Source organism: Mustela putorius, unplaced genomic scaffold (genome assembly GCF_011764305.1).
Source record: "Mustela putorius furo isolate JIRA1106 unplaced genomic scaffold, ASM1176430v1.1 tig00000698_pilon_pilon_pilon, whole genome shotgun sequence".
In the NCBI taxonomy this organism is placed as follows: Eukaryota; Metazoa; Chordata; class Mammalia; order Carnivora; family Mustelidae; genus Mustela; species Mustela putorius.
This window is the reverse complement of record NW_025421449.1, coordinates 1,162,666-1,183,769: the sequence shown is the minus strand read 5'-3', so window position 1 is coordinate 1,183,769 and position 21,104 is coordinate 1,162,666. Positions and strand designations below refer to the sequence as shown.

Here is a 21,104-nt window from a genome sequence, read left to right as displayed (position 1 = left end):
AGACCACAGCGGCAGGCTGACATCCAGGAGCCTGCCTCTCCCCCGAGGGAGCCTAGCTGGCACCCCCAGAGCTGCCTGTGACACAGCAGAACATGCTGCTCCCCCCTGAGCCAGCCTGGGTGCTGCTGGGACCTGAGCACCTGGCCCCCCTTTACCCCAACATGGGCACAGAGAAACACGGTCCGCATTGTTCCCGCTCCGGACAGGACCAGACACGACCGCCCCAGCCAAGGTTGTGTCGGAGATCCCTGGCAGAACGGCGCCTCTCTGAGGCCCGGCCGTTCCGCCAGCACCCCAAGGACCTGTGGGAACTGCCTCTGTGTAGTCCCGATCAGGAATCTCAAAGCAGGCAGGAGCCAGACTGTCTGGGCTGCATCCTGGCTCTCCACTGACCGTGCTCTCTACTCCCTGCTTTCCTCACCTGGATACTGGGGAGAGGGGAGGGCCCGCTGATGAGGTCACCGTGCAGGGCTCATGGGGGGGAGGTGCTACCGTGTCTGCATCAGAAATGTCTCACGCTTTTCTAAGCACATCACGTGTACTAACTTGCTCCATGCTCAGTACAGTCCCATGAGGTGGACAATGTCACTATCTCCATTTCACAGATGAGGAAACTGAGGCCCAGAGAGGTCATATCATTTGCCCAGTCACAGAGCCAAGGGGTAGCAAATCCATACTTGGAACCCAGTTAAGCACCAGAGGCTAGGCTCTCAGCACCATGCTGTCGTGCCCCTCTTGTGGAAAATGCCATCAAATGTGAGCTATCACTGTTAACAGCTCACTTCCTCCCTAGGCAGCTGGCCCCCTTGGGGCGATGTGACAACAGAAAAGCTTCTTCCCCTTAGCAAGAGCTAAGATCAGTCTCCTGGCACCTTCTATCCATTGCTTCTCACTGTGCCCTCCAGAGGCATGCAAAATGATCTCCCTTACCCATAGGACGTCTTTTATGTACACAGATCCTTTGAAGCCGTCAGAGCAGCAGGACGAGGAAAAGGCACCTCTGATGGGCCTCACTCGGCCCACTGGAGGCACATGGACACAACAGGCTCCTTTCCCACCGGGACCCAGCAAGTGGCGACCTGCCTGGTGGGAGTCAGAGGCTGATGACCACAGGCTGGCAGGCAACACTGTGGTGCTGTGGCCTTCCTGCCCGCTGGCATACCCAGGCAGGGCTGAGACCCAACGGGGCCTGGGGACAGGCTGGGAGGGGCAGAATGGGGGTCATGGTCAGACAAGGGGAGCCAGGACTTGACGGCCAATCAAGAGCTCCCCTGGCAGCCAGGGTGTGCTGGGACAGGCAGCCCAGGGACGGAGAGGTAGAACAGGTCTGAGGCCATGCTAAGCGGGACTAGCAGTGTGCAGAGGTCTGCAGAGTGGGCAGAGCGATGGTAAGCATGGGTGTCTGGGGATGGACTTTGCCACCATTCAGACGGAAGAACTCTCCAGGTCGAAGCGTCCTGCTCATTGCTGGTGCTGTTTTGTGAGGCAAGTGTCTCCTTGCCTTTTGAAGGATGCAGTAAGGAATCACACCAGGCAATGGCATTCAAAAGTCCAGACACGACACAGAAAAAGAAGATCAAGAAGCCCAAGGAGACAGGAGGGGAGGAGAAAGAGAATTAAAAATGAAAGAAGATGGGACTCAAATCCAGAGTAGGAGATAGGTATGTGACCAGAATCTCAAAGGCCTAGAATACAAGGACAGCAGGGAGGGAGCTGGGTGTCTGACCCCTTTTAGAGAGACACCGCCTAACTCCAGGGCCTGGCTGGGGCTGCTGACTACTCCGAGCCGTCCCCTGCTGTCCTGAAAACAGCAGGTCACCAAGGAAGGCAGGACCCACAGAGCTACCATGCCGATGCCCTTCCCGGCAACCGTACATTGTCAGGGTAAACGTCAGACAAAATGAATGAGTGGGTGTGTAGGGGTCTAGAGCCCATCTGGGGGTTGGCCTTTGTGCATATCCCACATGCCTACATTTTCAACCCTGGCTACACACTGTAATCACCTGGGGAACTCTCTGGCTCCTGAGGACAGCCCCAGCCCAGGCGCAGTGAGAGTCAGAACTAGGAGGGAGGTAGGTAGGGTGAGGCGTGCCCGGGCAGCAGTATGTTCTTAAAAGGCCTTTATGTAACTCTGATATGCAATCAGGGATGAAAAATCACTCCTCCAGACCCTTCCTGATAAACGTTTGTCTGAAAATGAGAAGAGCTGACTCTTAGACATTCTAGAAGCTCACTCTAAAAACTCAAATTTTCAAATGGGGCAGAAAACCCTAAGCCCAAACCAGATCAAAGCTCAACTAGGACTCCTGGGGCAGCTTGTCCTATCCCAGGGCCTTAATTTTCCCACCAGTCAAATGGAGCTAACACCCCTCCCTGACAAGAAGGACAAGATGGCTCTGAAGAACTCGGCATTGCAAAGACGACAACACAGGGAATCCCCAAAAACTTAGACAAGGAACCTAAGAAAAGAGCAGAAATTTTTTTGGCAAAAAACTCTCTGACCAGTAGCCTATTTCCAGGAATACATGATGTAACTCAAGGCGTTGTCCCTTCTTCAGCTTTTTCTTAACAAGAGCTGACCTTTGGGGCTCGGTTCACAGGGAAACATACATACACCCTTCACTCTTACACCCATTCACTGTTTATTGACCCACCCATCTGCTAGCCATCTAGCCACGCCCCTCCACCCTCCATCCATCCGTTCAACCATCCACCCATCTCCCCCCACCCCCATCCTTCATCTGTCCATCCCCATCCCCCCTCCGTATCCACTATCCATCCACGCATCCATCCAGCCATCATTCCAGAAATGCTTATTGCAAGGCAACTGTGAGCCCAGTTCACCATTCAGCCAAGGGCTATAGTTCAGCCCCTTAGAAAAATTCAGAAATAATTCAAAACGGATGGCAGCGAAATCCAGGTTTCCACCCAAGCCACAGGGGATCCCCCCACTGGAGCCAGGACAGATGGGCCTGGGTCATATCTGTCAGTTATCCCAGGTAACTGCCCTGCTCCACTGAGAAGGCAGCAGTCCCCTGCCCTTCTGATTAAGGGCATGACGGACACTACAGCTACATAATGTCTTATCTGAAACCCCTGGGGTCACGTATGCTTGCAAATGTGGAAGCGAGAGGGTTTTAGAGATGTAACACGCTGCATATGTACATATTACAGAATATCCCCCAGAGGTCCCTGAGACAGCAGGGCCATCGAGTAAAGCCGCAGCTCTCCCGTGAACGGATGAGTAGATGAACAGATTGGGGGAGAAAACACCTTTGGCTATCAGAGCTTTAACACTGGCATCCTTTATCCCAAGCTGGTACCCCAGTCTCTGGATACAAAGTAGATGTTCAAACTGGGTCTAAGAACTTGGCATTCTCTAACAAACCCAGGTTACTTGCCACCGCCATTCCCGGTGGAGGGCGGCTGGCCATTTACATGATGCCATTAGCTCGGGTGGAAAGCCCCCTCATCCAGCCCGGGGTGCGGAGATTTTGGGGGGATGGGCTTCAAAAATGACAAACGAACTCCCATGTCTCTCTGGCACGGGATAAGGACCCATAGCCAAGAGAGTCAGCATGCTGACAGCACCTGATCCCAGGGCGAGGCAGCTGGCAGGGCCGGCAGAGAGAGCCAGCAGCCCGCCGGCATCACAGAGAAATAGGAGCACGCACTGCAGGAACCAAATAGCTCAAATCAACAAATGCCCACACCGCCTTGAATAACATCACTCACACCTCTGCAGCCGGGAGCTCTCCAAGGCCAAAAGGAACCGGCCCAGTATGTCTGATGTTTGTTACCAACACTGACCCGTCTGCCCATACGTAACATGGGGGAAGTTTCTCCATGCTCTGGGCTTCCTAAGCTCTGTATGACTCCAAAGGTTAGCCCCCACTCCTCTGCAGGACAGATGTTCAAACGTGGGACACGCCTCCCCAACTAGCTCTAAGTACGGGACAGGAAGGGGGTCCTCAGTACCCTTGGAACCCAGCGCAAGGCGCTCAGGACGCTCACTCCCCTGGTCGGCAGCTGCCCTGCCTGCCACAGGGCCTCACTTCCCCCGGGGCAGCAGTGCGAGTGACTCCAGGGTGCACGAGGGTTTTGAAACCCTAGTTCTATACTAACACTTCTGTGCTCTTCATCTTCAGAACTTTTTACCAGGACACAATTACAGCGTAATTCAACAAAGAGAAAATCATTCAAAACATGCTTTTTAAAGCTGCAGCTGCTACAACCGCGTAGCTAGCCAAAGGAATGAAAGATTGTGCAGATTTGATGGGCTTCAGCTTTGTGATCACCTGCCTTTCCGCCCCCCTCATCTCAGCCCCTAACTCTGGCTAAGTATCCCCAAGGTCACGCACACAACGGGGCAGAAAAGGTGGGACTCACAGCTGCTTCCCGGGGTTGAGAGAGCCACGGTCGATCTCCCGGTCGAACTCGGTACGGATGTCCTCCAGAGACCCGTCGTCCCCAAAGGCTCCCCACTCCGTGTTGATGCACATCCTCCCCTCGTCGCCTTCCACCAGGTCGATGTGCCTCAGTTCCTCCATGTAGCAGGCATTGGTGCCAGTGCCTTGGAAAGAAAGAGGAACCAGCTCAGGAGCTGCGAGAGCGGGCTGCCTGTGCCTTCTGGAAACCCCGGCTGAGGGAGGGCATGAGGAAAGGGGTGACGTTACCGATGATGAGGCCAACTTCACACTGCTGGTCATCATAGCCACAGGTCATCATGGTCCCTACTGTATCATTCACCACGGCCACAATGTTGGCGTCGTAGTCCTGGGGACACAGAATGGGGCTGTCTCTGTCCACTCTCACATGGGAGCAGAGATCACTGATGTTTCCAAGAGGGCACGGCCAGTGAGCCCCCGTGTTTGGAGCCAGCACTGCTCCTGCAATGGGGTGTACCGCTGCTCCTGACTGCTGGCCCCCAGACCAACCGGATGAGAGTGCAGTGGTTCCAGCACAGAAACCGCACGGTCACCTTCATTACCCGGATTAAGACTCTCTTCCGAGCAGAGGCATAGCCCTCCGCAAACCACGCACTACAGCCCCGTGCTGACGGCCCTTGTTCCAGCCACACAGGCGACCCCCGCATGTGTCAGCTGCCTCCACACAGCCCAGCACCCCAGTCAGGAGGAGGCAGCTCCCGCCCCTCATGGGGTTCAGGAACTCCATGCAGCGCTTCTGGGAACCCCACTTTGAACCACCCTGACCTTCCGGGCTGTGGACTCTCCCTGTTCATCTGCCTTCAGGACACCTAGCGTGATGCCTCCGGCCATGCCCAACTGCCCCCAGGAAGGGCCTGGTCTGTTCCAGACCCCAGCCTCCTCCCCACACCGCCCCACCTCCACACAGCCGGGACAGGTGGCCCAGAGAAGAGTTACCCCGCGCTTCTTGATGGCTTTGTTAAGCAGCTTCACCACATCCATTCCCTCCACACCGCTCGCTTTAAATTTCTTTGTCCAGGTGATCAGGATGCCCTGCGAAGGAGAGCCGGTGGGGGTTGGATGAGGGCTGGGAGTCCTGCAGAAGCCCCAGGTCCCTGAGGAGGCCGCTCAAGGGCCGTGAGAAAGCAGAGGCCCAGAGAGGACAGGCGGCTCCCTCCAGATCACAGCGGGTAACCACAGAGCCAGACTCCGTCCCGTCTCCTGTCCACCCACTGGCAGGACGGATCTCTCTGGGGGATGCCACGGAAAGAAACCGTGCGGCTCAGGCTAGAATCCAGCGTGCAAATCTGCCTGGATGTCGATTACACAGCCAGACTTCAAGTAAAAAGAGAACAAGAGAAATCCTGTTACTACCTGATCCCCCTCCATGCTGGCAAGCCAGAGCCCAGCTCCCAGAGCCCGGAGGGAAGACAGGCAGAGCCAAATGGGGAAGAGAAACAAAATGTCAGGAGAATTCTTGGCTACTGAACTTCTAGAGCCAGGTGCTAGAGACATAAGGATAATACCCAGCGCATATGACTTGTGCCTCTTCCCTAACTTTGGAATTTAACCCCCATTTGTAAGCAGCAACTCCACTAATGGGTCCAATAGGCCCCATCTCTGTTTGTGTATTAATGGAGACTTATCAACAAGACTAGACAGCCAATGGTCACTCACTTGAGAATCGGGAAGGGTAGGAATTTTAGTCTTTGCTTTACATCTTTATATTATCTATATAAATAGCATTATATAATTGCTTTTGTATTTTTTTAAATCAAAGAGTCGAAAAAAATAAATGTTATACTTAACTATTTTTTCTCTGAATGGAGAAATATGCCCACATGTGCGGCAGGGTAGGAAAGAGCTGTGGTTCGGGCCCCGTGGGCCTCTGAGGTGCCACAGGGGTGGGTGCTTGCCCACACGCAGCCCGCCCCCGCTCACAGTGAAAGCCACACAGAACGGGGCGGTGCTTAGGAGATGTGGTTCTCTGTGGCTCTTTGTTCAGCAGCAGCCTGCTCCTAAGCCAGGCATTCCAGAAACCCCTAGACCCTGTCTTCTTCCCCTCAACCCCAACCTGCAAAAGCCTCAGAGAGTATGTTGTGGAAAGAATATGGAGTTGCAAGTCAGGAGACCAGTCCCATTCTCACACCTCTGCCCACATCCTTGTGGGCAGCTCCCTGGATTCCTCTGAGGATCACTTTGCTCATCTGGGGAATAAGGCAGCTGGTTTAGATCTGGAGAATCCAGAAGGTTCCAGGCAGCCCTGAAGAGTGTGCATAGCATCCTCCCCACCCATGGGTAATTAGTCTCACCGGCTTCCCAGCAGGCAGTGCAGCCCAGCCTAGGAAGCCCTCCTCGGATGGGGGTCAAGGCCTGGGAGGGGGGGCCCCTCTCACCTCTCTGCTCACAAAGCCCCTCTAACAGACACATCTTCCCTGCCCTGGGGGGCTCTCCTGCCTCTGAGGATATTCTCTCCCCCTTCTGCAATGCCTTCCTCCCCAGAAGATGGCAGCTTCTGTGGGGCGGGCCCCATCTGCTCCCTGTCCTCTCCCAGGGCCTAGCCCGGCCATCCGGGGATGGCACGTAGGCAGTGTCCCTGACGACGGAGCTAGGTCGAGCTCTGCCCCCCTTTTCCCAGGGGGATGTGATTGTCACGTCTCTGCTCTTAGAGGCCAAGGAAAACTTAGTACCAAGAACAGGCCTTGAGAAAGGTTCAAGAAGATACTATGGAGGCCAAAGTGATCCAAACACCTTGGAGGTGTTACAAGCCAGACACCAGAGAGTCTGGATAGGCCAAAGCAGTCCTAATGGGGACGGGGACAGCAGTGTCCCAGAGGTCTTCAATGGGGGGAGGGGGAAGGAACGGGTGACAGGAATGTCTGGGATTCTGGCCCTAGGTCTGCCATTAATAAGCCCTGTGACCTTGGGAGGTCTGGTTTTCCAACTGGGCACTGATTGGTTTGCCCTACTAAGCCCTCAAGCCCCCTCCTGCTCCAACATGATGTGATGATACAAAGGGCACAGACAGAAGGGCTCCGAGGGCATGAAGCAGTGGCCAAGACAGGACGCTTACCCTACCAATAAAGACACACAGGGGAGCTGCCCAGAAGCGTGGAGGGGGCCATATGCACCAACACTACTCTCCTGCAGGGAAGCAGACTGGTTAGGAGCACCGGCCCGGGAGCCAAACCGCCCAGAGTGAGTCTGGGCTCTGCTGCTTCCCAGATGGGTGATCCTGGGCAGGTTCCTGACCCCTGCCAGCCTCAGTGTCCTCATCTGTAAACTGGGCGTGTTTGAAGATACCATGTTCACTGTGGGGTGCACGTTCGAACAGAGACCCTGGTACCTGACGGCCCCTCGGTAACATGAACTCTCAGGGTCCCTATTATGAGAGGCTTGTTCACAGGTCGCTGTGTGTGTTTTCTGTCTCTCATGTCGCATCTACTCATTCTGTCTCCGTGCGTGCCATCCGAGGCACAGTGGTGCCCTGGGGTTTGTCTGAGTCCCTCCCTGCTGAGCAGGTGAATGAATCAACAATGACCCACAACACCATGGGCACGAGGACCCAGACGGAGGTCACAAAGGGCTTCTCTGGGGATGGAGCTGCTCATGTGCAAAGCTTTGGACATGAGCTGCTCGGGTGCAGCCCGGGCACCTGAGACATGGGGTCCTGACCAGACTCCCCATTCCCGGGACAGCCTCCAGGTAAACTCCACATTGCACAACCCTGACAAAAGGTTTGCCCGCCTCTCACCACTTTCACCAAACCTGTCTTTTCTTTCACTTGCTTGGATTTTATAAATGTCCACACCTACCCCGTCTCCAGAAATATGGAAATCCCTAAGTAATTGAAAGACAAACACAGTAACACGATCTCACGTTAATTCCTACAAATGTTTCTTGAGAAATACAAGATAGGCGGGCCATCTGTCCAGGAGAGCAAAAGGGGAGAAAGAGTTGGGAACGGGGGCTCATTGACTTTCCCACTCTGGGGCTCCTCCGGGGCCCACCAAGCCCAGAGTGTGCTTACCTCGTCTATTCTGGACTGCCGACAAGGGAAGGAAAATGTGAATCCCACAGGTAATTTCTTGTCCTTGATTTTTTTTTTCTCCATGAAGTCTCCCAGGCACTCAGCCACATGATCAAAAAGCTGGAGGAAGCACAAGAGAGCTGTAAGGAGGGAGAGAGGGGAGCCCACATTTGGGGGAAAAATGTAAACACTTCCCTTTGCACACACAGAAAAGAGCGCGGCCATAACGGCTGCCCATTCCCGCGGCGCCCTGCAGCACCCCTACAGCACCCCGCAGCCCTACCGGGAAAGCCAGGCTGGGTGTGAATGCTAGAGAGAGTCCCTTAAAGAGAGACTTCCCTGCAAGACGGCACAGCGCAGGAAGCCATTCAACCCTTCAATTAGAACTAGCCACTGGGTGCTGAGGAAATTTTAAAGTACTAGAAAATCCCCCCAGCCCTCCATAACAGTGGAGCAGAGGGTCTCTATCAGCCCAGGGGTGGCGAGGTGTCTGGTCCCTTCTCTGGATCTGGATCTTTATCTATATCTACCTCGGTCTGTGCAAATTCCTGGTATGGGCCATTCCAGAGCCTCTAGCCCACTGGCATGATTTCACAATCTTCAGACTGTCTTATTTTTACTTTTTACTGAAGTCGGATACACACGCACAGAAAAGTGCACACAGCCAAAGCACAGCGTTCACTGGCTTCTCCCCAGCCCACCTGCCTGTGTTGCCAGCACCCATGACGAGAAACCCAGCTCTGCCAATGCCCAGACTCCTCCCTCGCACCCCCGATGGTAACTGCCACCGCCTAACCCCACAGGGGCTCTCAGCGGTCACTGTGAGGTCTAGCGCTCTGGATTCGCTCTGCCAACTGTCTACTACGCATAAATGCAAGGAGGGTGCGCTCTTCGGTGTCCGCCTTCTCTCCCTCCACATTATGTGTGGGAGAAACATCCACACTGTCGTGTGCCTGTAAACTAGTCATTCTTGTTGCATTCAGTGGATTTCAATTTAAATTCACCTTCTCCGTGGCCCATTGCCTGGGAAGGCTCACCACCTCTAAGGCAACCTTTTTGGATCTCTCTTAATACTTCCCCTCATCTCTAAAATGTATCCAGAATTGAATATAATGTTTCATATGTGTTCTGAACACAGGAGAGCTTAGTTCAACTAAGACTTTCCCTTTTCCTTGGCTCTATACCTCTATTAATGTAATCAAAGCATATATATGCTCTTTTGGCAACCAAGCCAGTTTAGGTAACCCTGTCTTTTTCACATGGATCTGGATCTTTATATCTACCTCAGTCTGTGCAAATTCCAAAAATTCTAGTAACACTAGACCTCCTTTATGTATGGGACTGACAAAGTCACGGAGCTTCCAGAAGGCCAGAAGAAGGCAGTGTTGGCAGGGCCAACCACGTGGTCACAGGAAGCAATCCCAGCCCATGTTCCCAGACAAGGCTCTCTTCCCGGAAAGCTTTCCTTGCAGGGATATCCTCTCAAGAGGGGGCCGGAAGTCATCGTTCCTATCCCCAACTTTCCTCAGAAGTTTCTGACCCAGCTCTACAGTCTGAATTTCCTGTGGGGGTAATGGAAAACCCGCCAATTTTGATTTAAGAGCCTCTGTCCCTGAATCACCATTACTCAGACTGTGGCTGCAGCCGGTGACTCTGAATGAAGAGACACATGACCACCTTCCCTGGAGGAGCCCGGCTAAGTCTCCAGCGACCTACATTTCTAAGTCACATAAAGCCATTACTAAGTCCGTCAGCGAGCCCCAGGTCATCTGCTCTCACAAGCCCCATGCCCTGCTGTGACCCTCCCAAGAGATGGCCCCCAGGGCAGGAGGAGGGTGGAAGGAAGGCCCAGGCAGGAAGAAACAGGGAGACGGCAGGCTGCAGAAACGGATTCCCACGGATGAGGCGCTGTAGCGCTTCCAGATCCAAGCCAAACACAGCTACCCCGCAGCGCTCTGTTAAGAAGGAAATGCCCACAGCCGGGAGCTCCCAGCCTGCTCAAAGAGACCGGAAGCCACCACCACACTAACCTAAGCCTGTGACCGACCAGGGAGGGAAGCTAGTCTGCCTCGCTGGGCTCAAACTTCTTGTGTCTAAAAAGCACGATTTTTTTCTTTCCAAACGATGCAATCATTATTTTAAAAAACCCCAGAGAGTCAGTTTCTCCCCATTGAAAAGGGTAAAAATGATGAAAACAAAAATTTAAATATTATTCAAAATTTCCCAAACTAAATAAGTGATTTAGATTATTAAAGCTGAAAGATGAACTGAACTTTTTGGGATAGTGTGTGTGTGTGTGTGTGTGTGTGTGTAAAGAGGGGGGAAGATAAAGCAAATAGTTAACGGTTGGGGAATGTGGATGAGGGTATATACTGGAGGCTCCTGGTGCTTATCTTAAAACTTCTCCATAAGTTTAATATCATTCCAAGTAAAAGGTTTAAAAATCTATTTAAAATTCCTGTATGTTTCAGAAGATGAGACCACCACCCCGTGAATTCAGGGCTGTTCAGTCTGAGACTCTGCTGCTTCACAGGCACGTGGGGCCCTTGGCCTCCTGCCGGGATTCTACAGGTCTGTCAGAAAAATGGCCTCTGATACTTGTGTCTAACCTCAAACCAAACTTCTGAAGCAGAGTTTCCTGTCTCATCCCTACTTTCAACTGCCCACCCTCTTCCTCAGCCCCTGGACTCTCCTCCACAGCCCTCACATTTCCTCGCCAACCAAAAGGTTTAAAGACAAAAAGACCAGACCCAGGCTCAGAGTGGTCCACGTTGCTGAAACCCTACCAACCGGGCCCAGACTACGTGGGTGCAACTCCCAGCTCCACCACTTCTGAGCCATGTGACCCAGCAGGCGGGTGCTTAACATCTGCGCCTCTGTTTTCTCATCTGTAAAATGGGATGGGCAGCGAGCAGAGGGCGCACACAGAGCTCCGTGAAGTACTGCGATAATAACACAGCATCATTCCCCTTATCGCCATCCTCATCACCTTCTCTTTGCAGACTGCTTGGAAGGGGACGGGGCAGAAGCAGACAGCAGGAAACAGTGACCCTGGAGCTGAGAAGATGGAGACAGAGGCTGGGACAGAGGACGTCATGGGGGGCGCAGGAAGTAGTCGTCACTGTGGAAGTGAATATACAGCCAGGTGGGCCCCTGTTGGGGGCACCCCCTTAATTTACAAACCCTGCTCCTAAAAGGTGAAGCTGAAGTATACAGGACCATCTCAGCACAGGGGACAGTCCTGAGGGCAAAGGCAGCAAGGTGGCTCAACCCAAGGCCAGTTGGAACAGACAGTGACAGGTCAGTACTCGCTGCCAGGTGGGAAGAGCAGGCTGCCACCTGGAGGCTGCTGGTCCCGTGCAAGGACAAGGCAGCAGTCGCCAGGCTGGACTGGGAGATCCAGCAGCTGGCAGGCCTCGCGCACCATCGGACAGATGGGCCGGTTTCTGCAGCCCAGCAGTGCGGGGATAAGCAGGGGAACCTCCAGGCAGAGCCATCCAGTGAGTGACACACTCATCTGTGCTGGAGACAGTGTCCTCTTCAATGCTGCCTGCAACCCAGTCGGATAAGCTCTGAACCCAAGCCCCCAGGAGCACGTGAAAGGCTAGGATTAGCCCTTTTCTCTCAGAACAGAAAAAAAATAAATAAATAAAAATAAAAACCAACCAACCAACAAACAAAAACCACGGAACCGGCAGAGTGCTGGCTCCGGACCCACCCACATTAACTTAGAAACAAAGTAGAGCCAAGAGGAGAAGGCTCCTGGGTCTCATCTCAAAGTCCAGCTTAGAACAAATGAGTTTTCTGGAGAACTTAGTCATGAACCTTTACGGGAACACACCCTTCCTAAAGCAAACAGTTGGCGAGCTCTGAATACATATCCGGGGCAGCAGCCATGACTCGGGGGGCAGCAGCCATGACGGGAGGCGAGCTCCAGACCAGAGGGGCCGGAGCAGCTATGAGAGGGCGGGAGGAGCAAACCCCACGCGTGGCGGGCAAACAGCACACAGGCAAACTGGAAGCCATGATCTGGAAGCAAGGGCCCCACCGCTCACCACAGCCAGAGAGATGGGGAAGGGCAACAAGCCCTTCCGATGGTGCCGGCAGCCCCTTGGCCAGCTCTGGAAGACAGCCCTCCCAGGGGTGCTCCACCAAGGGGACGGGCCTCAGGCATCAGATGTGAGGAAAGGAGGTGGTGCCTTTCTGAACCAAGGACTCACAGGAGGCCATTCAATCCGGTAGCCAGGAGCCCTTGACCAGCCCTGGGGCCACGAGCTCACATTGCTGTGGCCCCACAAGGTGACATGAGGCCTGGGCCCCAAATGAGGTGGATGAGGAGGCCAATGACCTAAAGAGCTGCTTTCACCCAGGCGCTCTGCGAAACCTGCCCCAGGGGGCCAACCCCAGGAAACTTAGGAAATGAATGCATTTACCCACAGAGCTGCCGGGCACCCTCTTCCCGGCACTCCCCTCCCACCTGCCAATTTTCCCAGATGGTGGGCTCTCTTTCAGTGGTCACACCTTTCCACCCAGCTGCCCCTCTCCGCGGGAATCTATGAGGGACTCCTTCCAGGGGCTCAGACACCAGAGCTTGGGGGGGCGGGTTCCCGGAGGCAGGAGCCCATTGGGGCCAATCAGAAGGGAGCAGGGACCCACCTGGCTTCCGCTGCCGTGCACGATGTTCTCCGGGGTGTCATAAATCTCGGACTCCATGTGAACATTCTGGTTTTGCTCATGATTCACTTGCACCCTCAGAATTCGAAAGGAAGACCCGCCAAGATCCAGGGCGATGAAATCTCCCTTTTCTGTTTAGGGAGACAACAGGGATCACATCAGGGTCACATGTGACGGGAAGGCCCCACACACTGCCCGCCTCTTGACAGGGCCCAGCTGGCCTGCTTCTCTCATGCAAACCTCACCCAACCACTGCCTCCCCGGAAAACACGCCAGGGAAACCTCCCCAGCCTGACACGTGCGGGCCAGCTCCAAGCAGGGGAAGGCGAGGGCCAAATTCCATTCAGAGGCCCACCCTCTGGGCTTTCTCTAAGGCCCAACCCCTTCCCCCAGGCAGCACCATTAGCCATAAGATAAAAAGAGCATTTCAACTCCAAGAACACCCCATACCTGAGGTCGGTCCCATGCCTTGAGTTCCTAACACACCCCCACTCACTACCCGTGGGAAGAGGGATAGGGGATAAATTGTGGTAAAATCTACATAACATAAAATTCACCACTGGAACCATCTTTAAGCAGTGATAAGTACAATGTTGTGCCTGCATCACCACCACCATCCATCTCCAGAACTTCTCCCTAGAAAACTCTAGAACCATTCCCTGCTCCTCCCCTAGCCCCTGGTCACTGCCTCTCGGCTTGCTGTCAGCATGGATCAGGATGCCTGATTGCAGGAGTGGAATCACACAATACTTGGCCTTGTGTGTCTGGCTTCCCTCACTTTGCATAATGTCTCAAAGTTCATTCTGTTGCCTGTGTCGGAGTGTCCCACCTCCTGAAGGTGGCTGGTAGAATCCACTGTAAGTCATTACCTCACTGCCTATCCATCCAGACACCTGCCGGGGAAGGTGTTGTCTCTACCCAGGGAAGGCTTGTAACAGAAGTCTCTCTTGGTCACGTAGGAGGAAATGGCCTGACATGGTTGCAGCCTTCAGGTCTGATGTGGGCCCTGACGGAGGCGTGCTTCAGTGGGACACAGATGATGGCACTGTACGCAACCCAGGGCCACCAGATGGCAGCAAGGAAGGCGGCCGTGGGAAGGGTCCCAAACCATCCAGCCACCATCTAACATTCCTTACCCTCTTTCCGCTGGTAATTCTCACATGCTTCCAGAAGCATGGCGAAAATCTGTGAATTTTACTACTGATGTGACATCCTCAACTGATCCAGTGGGTATCGGGCCAGGGGTGACAGCCCCCCCCCCCCGCCACCCAGAGCCCCGATAGTCCCCAAAGTCCCCAATCCTACAGCAGCATAGACATAAGTCTGCTTGGGATCTCATCTTCCTAGGGAAGCATCTTTAACATTGTTTTTCGATAACGGCATCATTGAGATCTAAAGCACCAGACAAGTCACCCGCTTGAAGTGTGTAATTCCGTAGTTTGTCGCATCATCTGTGATGCGACCAGGGCTACAGACCAGTTTTAGAGTGCTTTCATCACTTCCAAAAAGAAGTCCTGGACTTTTTAACTGTCTCCCTCTCAAACAAGCACCCTCTTCTCCCCCCTGCTCTAAGCAACCATTAATCTGCTCTCCATCTCCACAGCGGTGTCCATTCTGGACCATCTGTATGAGTGGCATCACACAGCATGTGGCCACCCGTGGCCAGCATCCTGGTGTATTGGTCAGTATGTCATCTCCATACGGCCAAATAATAGCCCATTGCATTTACCCATTTGTCTGCAGATGTAATATCTGGGTGGTTTCTACCTCTGGCTGTCAAGAATAACACCACAATGAACATTTCTGTACAAGTTCGTGTGTGCCCTGTGTCTATTTCTCTTGGGTCTATACCTAGAAATAGGACTGCTGTCCAGGGGTAACTCACACTGAACTTTCTGAAGCACTGTCATCAGTGTCTGAGCAGCCGTTCCACTGTCCATCCCACCCATGATACGAAAAGGTTCCAATCTGTCACTTCCTCAATTCTCATCACCAACTTACTTTAGTTTGGTTCGCATTTCTGTGGCTAATGACAATGAGCACCTTTTCATGTGTCTCTTGGCCGTTTTTTTACCTTCTTTGGAGAAATGTCTATTCAGATACCCAGCTTGTTTTAAAAACTGGGTTGTCTTTGGAGTGTTGAGTTGTAAGAGTCCTTCACGTTCTAGACCTAAGTCCCTATCAGATATAGGACTTATAAATATTTTCTCTCATTCCATGGATTGGCTTTTCGCTTTCTTGATGGTGACTTTTAAAGCATGAAAGTGTTCCGTTTTGATGAAGTACAATATATCTGTTGCTTTTCCTTTGTTGTCTGTGCCTTTGGGGCCATATCTTAGAGGCCATTGCCAAATCCAGGGTCACAGAGATCCTCACCTACGATTCCTGCCAGGAGTTTTATAGTTTTAGTTCTTACACATCAGTGTTTGATCCTTTCCGAGTTGATTTTTCTTTATGGTGTGAGGTAGGGGTCCAACCTAGTTCGTTTATGTGTGGATATCCAGTTATCCCAGTACATTTGCTGCAAGACAGCTCTTTCCTTCATTGAACAGTCCTGGCACCTTTGTCAAAAATCAAGTGACCATACAGGTATGGGTTTCTGAACTCTCAATTCTGCCCACCTCCCCCAATTTTGATATATAATTGATACCCTGAACTCTCAATTCTGATCCACGGCCATCCTTATGCCGGTACCACAGGGTCTTGATTAATGTTACTTTGTAATAAAATTTGAAACGAGGAAGTGAAAGTGTTCTAACTTTGTTCTTCTTTTTCAAGATTGTTTTGGTGTTTCTGTGTCTCTTGAGCTTTCTTCTTCTCAATTTTTAAGGTAATGGTTAGGAAGAATTAAAAAGCCTCTTTTTTGTAAATCTTGTATTTGATTCCATCAATTTGTCAGCTCTGACACACCACTCTATTTCTGGAACTCAGAATGGTGTTTGATATACAGTAAGAGCTCAACAAATACTTCAACTCAGGAGGGTGGTAAGGAATCAATAACCAAAGAATTCTCCAAGTGAATTTTCCCCATTCTTAACCTCGCTCTCAAGTTCCTTGATGGAAAAAAACCACAACTTGGGCTTGTTTGCATCTTACCCATGGCACCCAGGAAAGATCAACAAATACTCAGCAGATGCTTGGTTATAGGGGATGGTGACCCAATCATTCCCTCACTCAAGGTAGCCCTGCTCATTGGTCTTTAAGCACAGAGCAGTGACACTGCTGGCCAGTTGGCTTCTTAGCTTACAGCTTTGTTGAGAAATTATTCATATAGCATACAACTCATCTTATTTTTTTTAAGGTTCTTATTTTAATTCATTTGTTACAATTCATCCATTTTAGTGTAGAACCCAGTGGTTTTCTAGTGTATATACAGAGTTGCACAACCATCACCACTACCTAATTTTAGGACATTTTCGGCATCCCAGATAGGCACTCTGTACCCATGAGCCATCACTCCCCACTTCCTGGCAACCCCTCTCATCCACCAACAATCACAAATCTACTATGTGTCTCTCTAGATCCTCCTACTCGGGACATTTTGTGTCAATGGACGCATACAAGAGCTAGTCCATTGTAGATGGCTTCTTTCACCTTCTATAGCTGATGTTTTCAAGCTTTGTACATGTGGTGGCATGTGTCAGTACCGCATCCATTTCTGGGACCGAATTATATCCCATTGTATGAATATTATAATATGATGCCACTGGTTTTAAATTGTTTCTATGGCCCAAAGGAAACAGACCAAGGGAGAATGCCAAGAAGCAGGTATCACAGATCGGTAGGAAATTCTGACCCTGATTTTGTGGGGTGTTCAAATCTATTTAGAGGGCTTTTTTGTTTATTTGGGGTTTTTTTTTAAAGATTTTATTTTTAAGTAATCTCTACACCCAGTGTAGGGCTCCAACTCACAACCCTGAAATCAAGAGTCGCATGCTCTACTGACTGGGCCCACCAGGCACCACGGTTTAGAGTTTTCTTAGGGTTCCCATCAGAACCCTAATCTCCATGGTGCTCAGTTAAAAAACTGAATTTGGTACAAGGCTGCTCCTCCTCTCGGGAAGACGAATTACTAGAATATCAAAAGCTTTTATTTTATTTTACCATCAACCAACATTCACGGAGCCTCCGTGCATTCTAGCTAAGTCCTTCAGATGCATCATTTTATTTTTAACTCCCTCAACCCTATGTGATCCCCATTTTACAGGTGAGCAAGTAAAGGCTGGGAGGGGTCAGACGTCTAGCCCAAGCTCACAACCTAAGTGGCAGAGCCAGAATGTGAACCCAAAGCTTAGAGTCATTACCAGAATTCCAACTGCCTGCTGGACAGACATCATGGACACAGGCCCCCAGGGGTCGCTGTGGACTGAGACTCCAGCACCACCAGAATGGCCGCCTTTCTGGGGCTCCTCAACATCAGCGACTCCTCTCGGATTTTGGGTTCGTTCTGCCTCATTCTCCAGTGAAGACAATGCACACTCAGTGAGGTAAACAATTCCAACCCACTTGAGCAGATGAACGAGCACAAAGGCAAACACTGTGCTAGCATGAACTTATGGGTGCTTTTTGCTTTGTTTCAACATTTTTTATTGCTTTAATGTTTAAATAAACATTTATTTATTTCCTGTTATAAACTGACTTTACATCGTAACTTAAAAAAAAACAAAATAGCATGACCCATTTTTCGGTTGCTAGCCTGGTCCAAAGTCTCATTTCCAGTTGAATCAATGGTCTTAAGTGAAAGCAGCTTCTTATGCTCAGGGGCCAGGTGTCTGTGGGGAGGAGCTCGTGGTTAGTGGGGTCAGTGCCAAGTCAGATCAGGTGAGAGCTTTCAGATCCTGCTGCGGGAAGGAGTCAGGTTTCAGTCAGCACCTCCACGGGACCCAGACCTGAAGTTTTTCAAGCAGGAAAAGTGCAAATGACCTCAGCTGCCAATAACCAAAAGACTGGCCTTCGGGTACACGGGGCTGGGCCCCACTTCCACAACCCTGTGAAGACCAGTGATCCATGCCAGCCTCCCGCTGTGGTCTGTCCACTCCAGCTCTCCCCTGCTCTCCTCAACAAGCACAGATCAACAGGGTCCCAAGAAGTTCGAGTCAGACATGGCAACCAGAAAAGGTGACCTTGAGATGTCAGGAAAACACTAAACACTGGACACTCCCCACACCTGGAAGTGGGAGTTGACCATTTGAGGAGGGCCTTTCCCAGAAGGCAGTTTACATGGGGTCATGGTCAAGCCCAGCACGGTTCCTGGTCCCTCCCTGAGTGGTGGCCCTGGTTCCAGGCCATGTTTGTGACTGCCCAAAGAAATGGCACCTCCTTCTGTAAATCACATTTGCAGCTTGGGAGCTAGGGGACAAATATCAACTCATCTTCCTGGTTTCCAGAGAAGGAAGCTCAACCAATCCAGCTGAACAACCTGCTCCTGGTCACACCTATAGTGGCGCCACAGCCCCTCCCTTTTCTTAGTCACCCAAGTATTTGCAAATATTGTGATGCTCATTATCTTCTAGGGGTAAGTGGCTTATCTTCCTCAGCTGGTTGATAAGCAACTCGAAGGTGAGGGCAAGGTGACACGCTTACTTCCTCCCCCTCCACCCCAACTCCCCAGGGCTCATGCAAGGCAGGGAATCAGGGTTGGCTGCTAGTTTGAAAGAACTGTCTGGGTCAAATGTACGCCTGTCTGGTCATAATGTCTGCCAAGGCAAAAGATACCAAGGAATGACGTCTGGTAAGGGGAACAAGATTTCCAGTGAACTTTGGTGGCTGTCTAGCCTCTCTTTAGATAACTATCCTCCCCATTTTTCATCTGAGGTTGGGGGTAAGCTGAGCCCCTGCTCCCACTCCAGGGGGACCACTGGTCATCCAGCAGCATCAAGTCTCCCACCCTGGCCATCATGATTGGCTCAGGAGGGGCACATGACCTGAGTCAGCCAGCCAATCATCACCCTCTCCAAGACCATGGCTGGGACCAGGAGCTCTGAGGCAGCGTGGGCTAGAGCTGCCAGAGCCATCCTTGTCTGCCACCCTAAGGAAGAGGCAGCCCTCAAAGGCAGCCAGCACCCAGACTGCAAGAAGGGACAGGCGAGTCTTGGAATACAGAAGCCAACTTACAACTAGATTTCCCAGTTATATGAACCTAAAATGTTGCTCTTTTCGCTCATACAAATTTGAGTTCGATTTCTTTCAGCTACAAGGCTCCTGAGCCCGATACTCTTTCTTAGGGAAGGAATCCCCCAAACGCCTACTTGCCCTGCATAACAAAGGGCATCTATTGGATCTCAGGTTGGTTCCCCATTAGAGCTTTGGTGTCCCATCCCCCCCCAGCAGAGGAGGAGAGGAGCCCCCAGATCACAGCTCTGGTGCCTCTGCTGTGGGGGGACAGGAGTGAGACAGCCTGCCTCTGCTGTCCCCTTTTTTCTGCCTTCTCCCCTGACAGCATCATGGAGAGGCCAGTGAATTCTGAAAAATTCTGAATCTTTTTTGTCCAGGGCTAGACCTACACATTTAGGCCTGATGGTGGGGCTCCTGTGACTGGCAGCATCGGCGGGGAAGGGCCCTCCCAGAAAATTCTTACAAAGTTGGTTGTTAGATGACACTAGCGTTGAGGAGGACAAGGACCCACTAGAACTCTCACGGTGGCTGGCAGCTTCCAAAGCACTTTTCGTTTGATCCTTTTGCAGTCTTCTGAGGCAGGGAGGGCAGGGTCCGATAACCCATTTTACAGATGAGGAAATGGAGGCACAGGGAAGTTAAGGGACACCTCCAAGGTCAGGCAGATAATAAGGAGTAGAGCTGGAGATTAATCCAGTGTTCTGGGTTGGTTTGCCCCCCCCCCCTTTTAATTCAAGTTCGGCCTCTTTTTAGAGCACTGGGCTTCCCTCCAACTACCTCTTCAAAACTTTGGCCTCAACCTTCCTTCCTGCCCCTGCTGCCTCCTACTTACAACTTCTTCCCACATTGCCCATTTCTACTGAAGCCAGGAGAACCACTCTTCAGATGCTTCATTAAACAAAGCATCTGAAGGGCTTCTGGCGACTTTCCATTTTATGATGACCGCCATTATTCCCAGCAAATAATGGAAAACAAACACAGGGACAGATGTCTCTCTCAAGTCCAGGTCTGCACCGGACAAAATACAGGGCAAACAGAAAGCCCGCCTTCAGGAAATGCCTACCTTTGCCCTGTTGGATGAATTGATTCTGTATGTGAGATGCAAAGGCTCTCCCTGCATGTCCGCAACCCAGCTACTCAAATAACAGTTGTACGCCTCCATCAGAAACCCATCCAGAATCCGAGACACACAGGCTTCACGGGTAGAGAGACAATCCAATCATCTTGCCAGATCCGGAAACAGAGACAGGGAAAGGGAAGTGACCAGCCCAACTGCCATGGGTATTTTCTTTCCAATCTGGGGCCAATCTGGGGCCCCCAAAAATTAACTGAACACACTGCAAATCGAATATTTTCCAATGTATCCTTTGGGTAAAACATGTGCTTAGAACCATAACGCAGAAACAGTGAAATATTCAACTCAATTTACCCTCAAAAACCTTGCACCTAACTGGTATTTCCAATATCCTTACTGAGAAATGAGAAGAGAAAAAAGGGAGGTTTCATGAATGAGACCCAGAACGAGCACTTCTGAGGGAAGCGAGACGTGGAGGGCCAGCTGTCCCCAGAGACTCGCAGCTCTGAAAAGGGACCTTCTGTTTAGCCAAGTCACCAAAGTGAAATGGCTTCAATATCTTCCTTCTTTTATTTATTATTCATACCTTTCCTACTCCAAAAAGGATATGCAACAGCTAAAAGCCACTTTAGGGTTTAAAAAAAAAAAAATTAACATATAGATTACTGAAGAGCAATTTAAAGAAAAACCACTGCCCATAAAAGATGGGCAAAAGGGGGAGAAATAATAAAAATGTGCTGATACATTTCAAAAAAAATCAGTGTTTTAAAACTCTGAGGCCAGT

General features: G+C 51.4%; 1 protein-coding gene across 2 annotated transcripts in view; it reads right to left on the bottom strand.

The window, feature by feature from the left end:
* HK1 (hexokinase 1) overlaps positions 1-21,104 on the bottom strand; it is a 78,404-nt gene that overhangs the window by 19,512 nt on the left and 37,788 nt on the right. For both annotated transcript variants that reach the window (XM_013044273.2, XM_004769544.2), the window contains 5 exons: positions 13,114-13,262; positions 8,458-8,577; positions 5,385-5,480; positions 4,677-4,776; positions 4,390-4,573 (listed from right to left, as the gene is read on the bottom strand). In XM_013044273.2, coding sequence (XP_012899727.1) covers positions 4,390-4,573; positions 4,677-4,776; positions 5,385-5,480; positions 8,458-8,577; positions 13,114-13,262 — 649 coding nt within the window. The remainder of the gene's footprint in view (positions 1-4,389; positions 4,574-4,676; positions 4,777-5,384; positions 5,481-8,457; positions 8,578-13,113; positions 13,263-21,104) is intronic.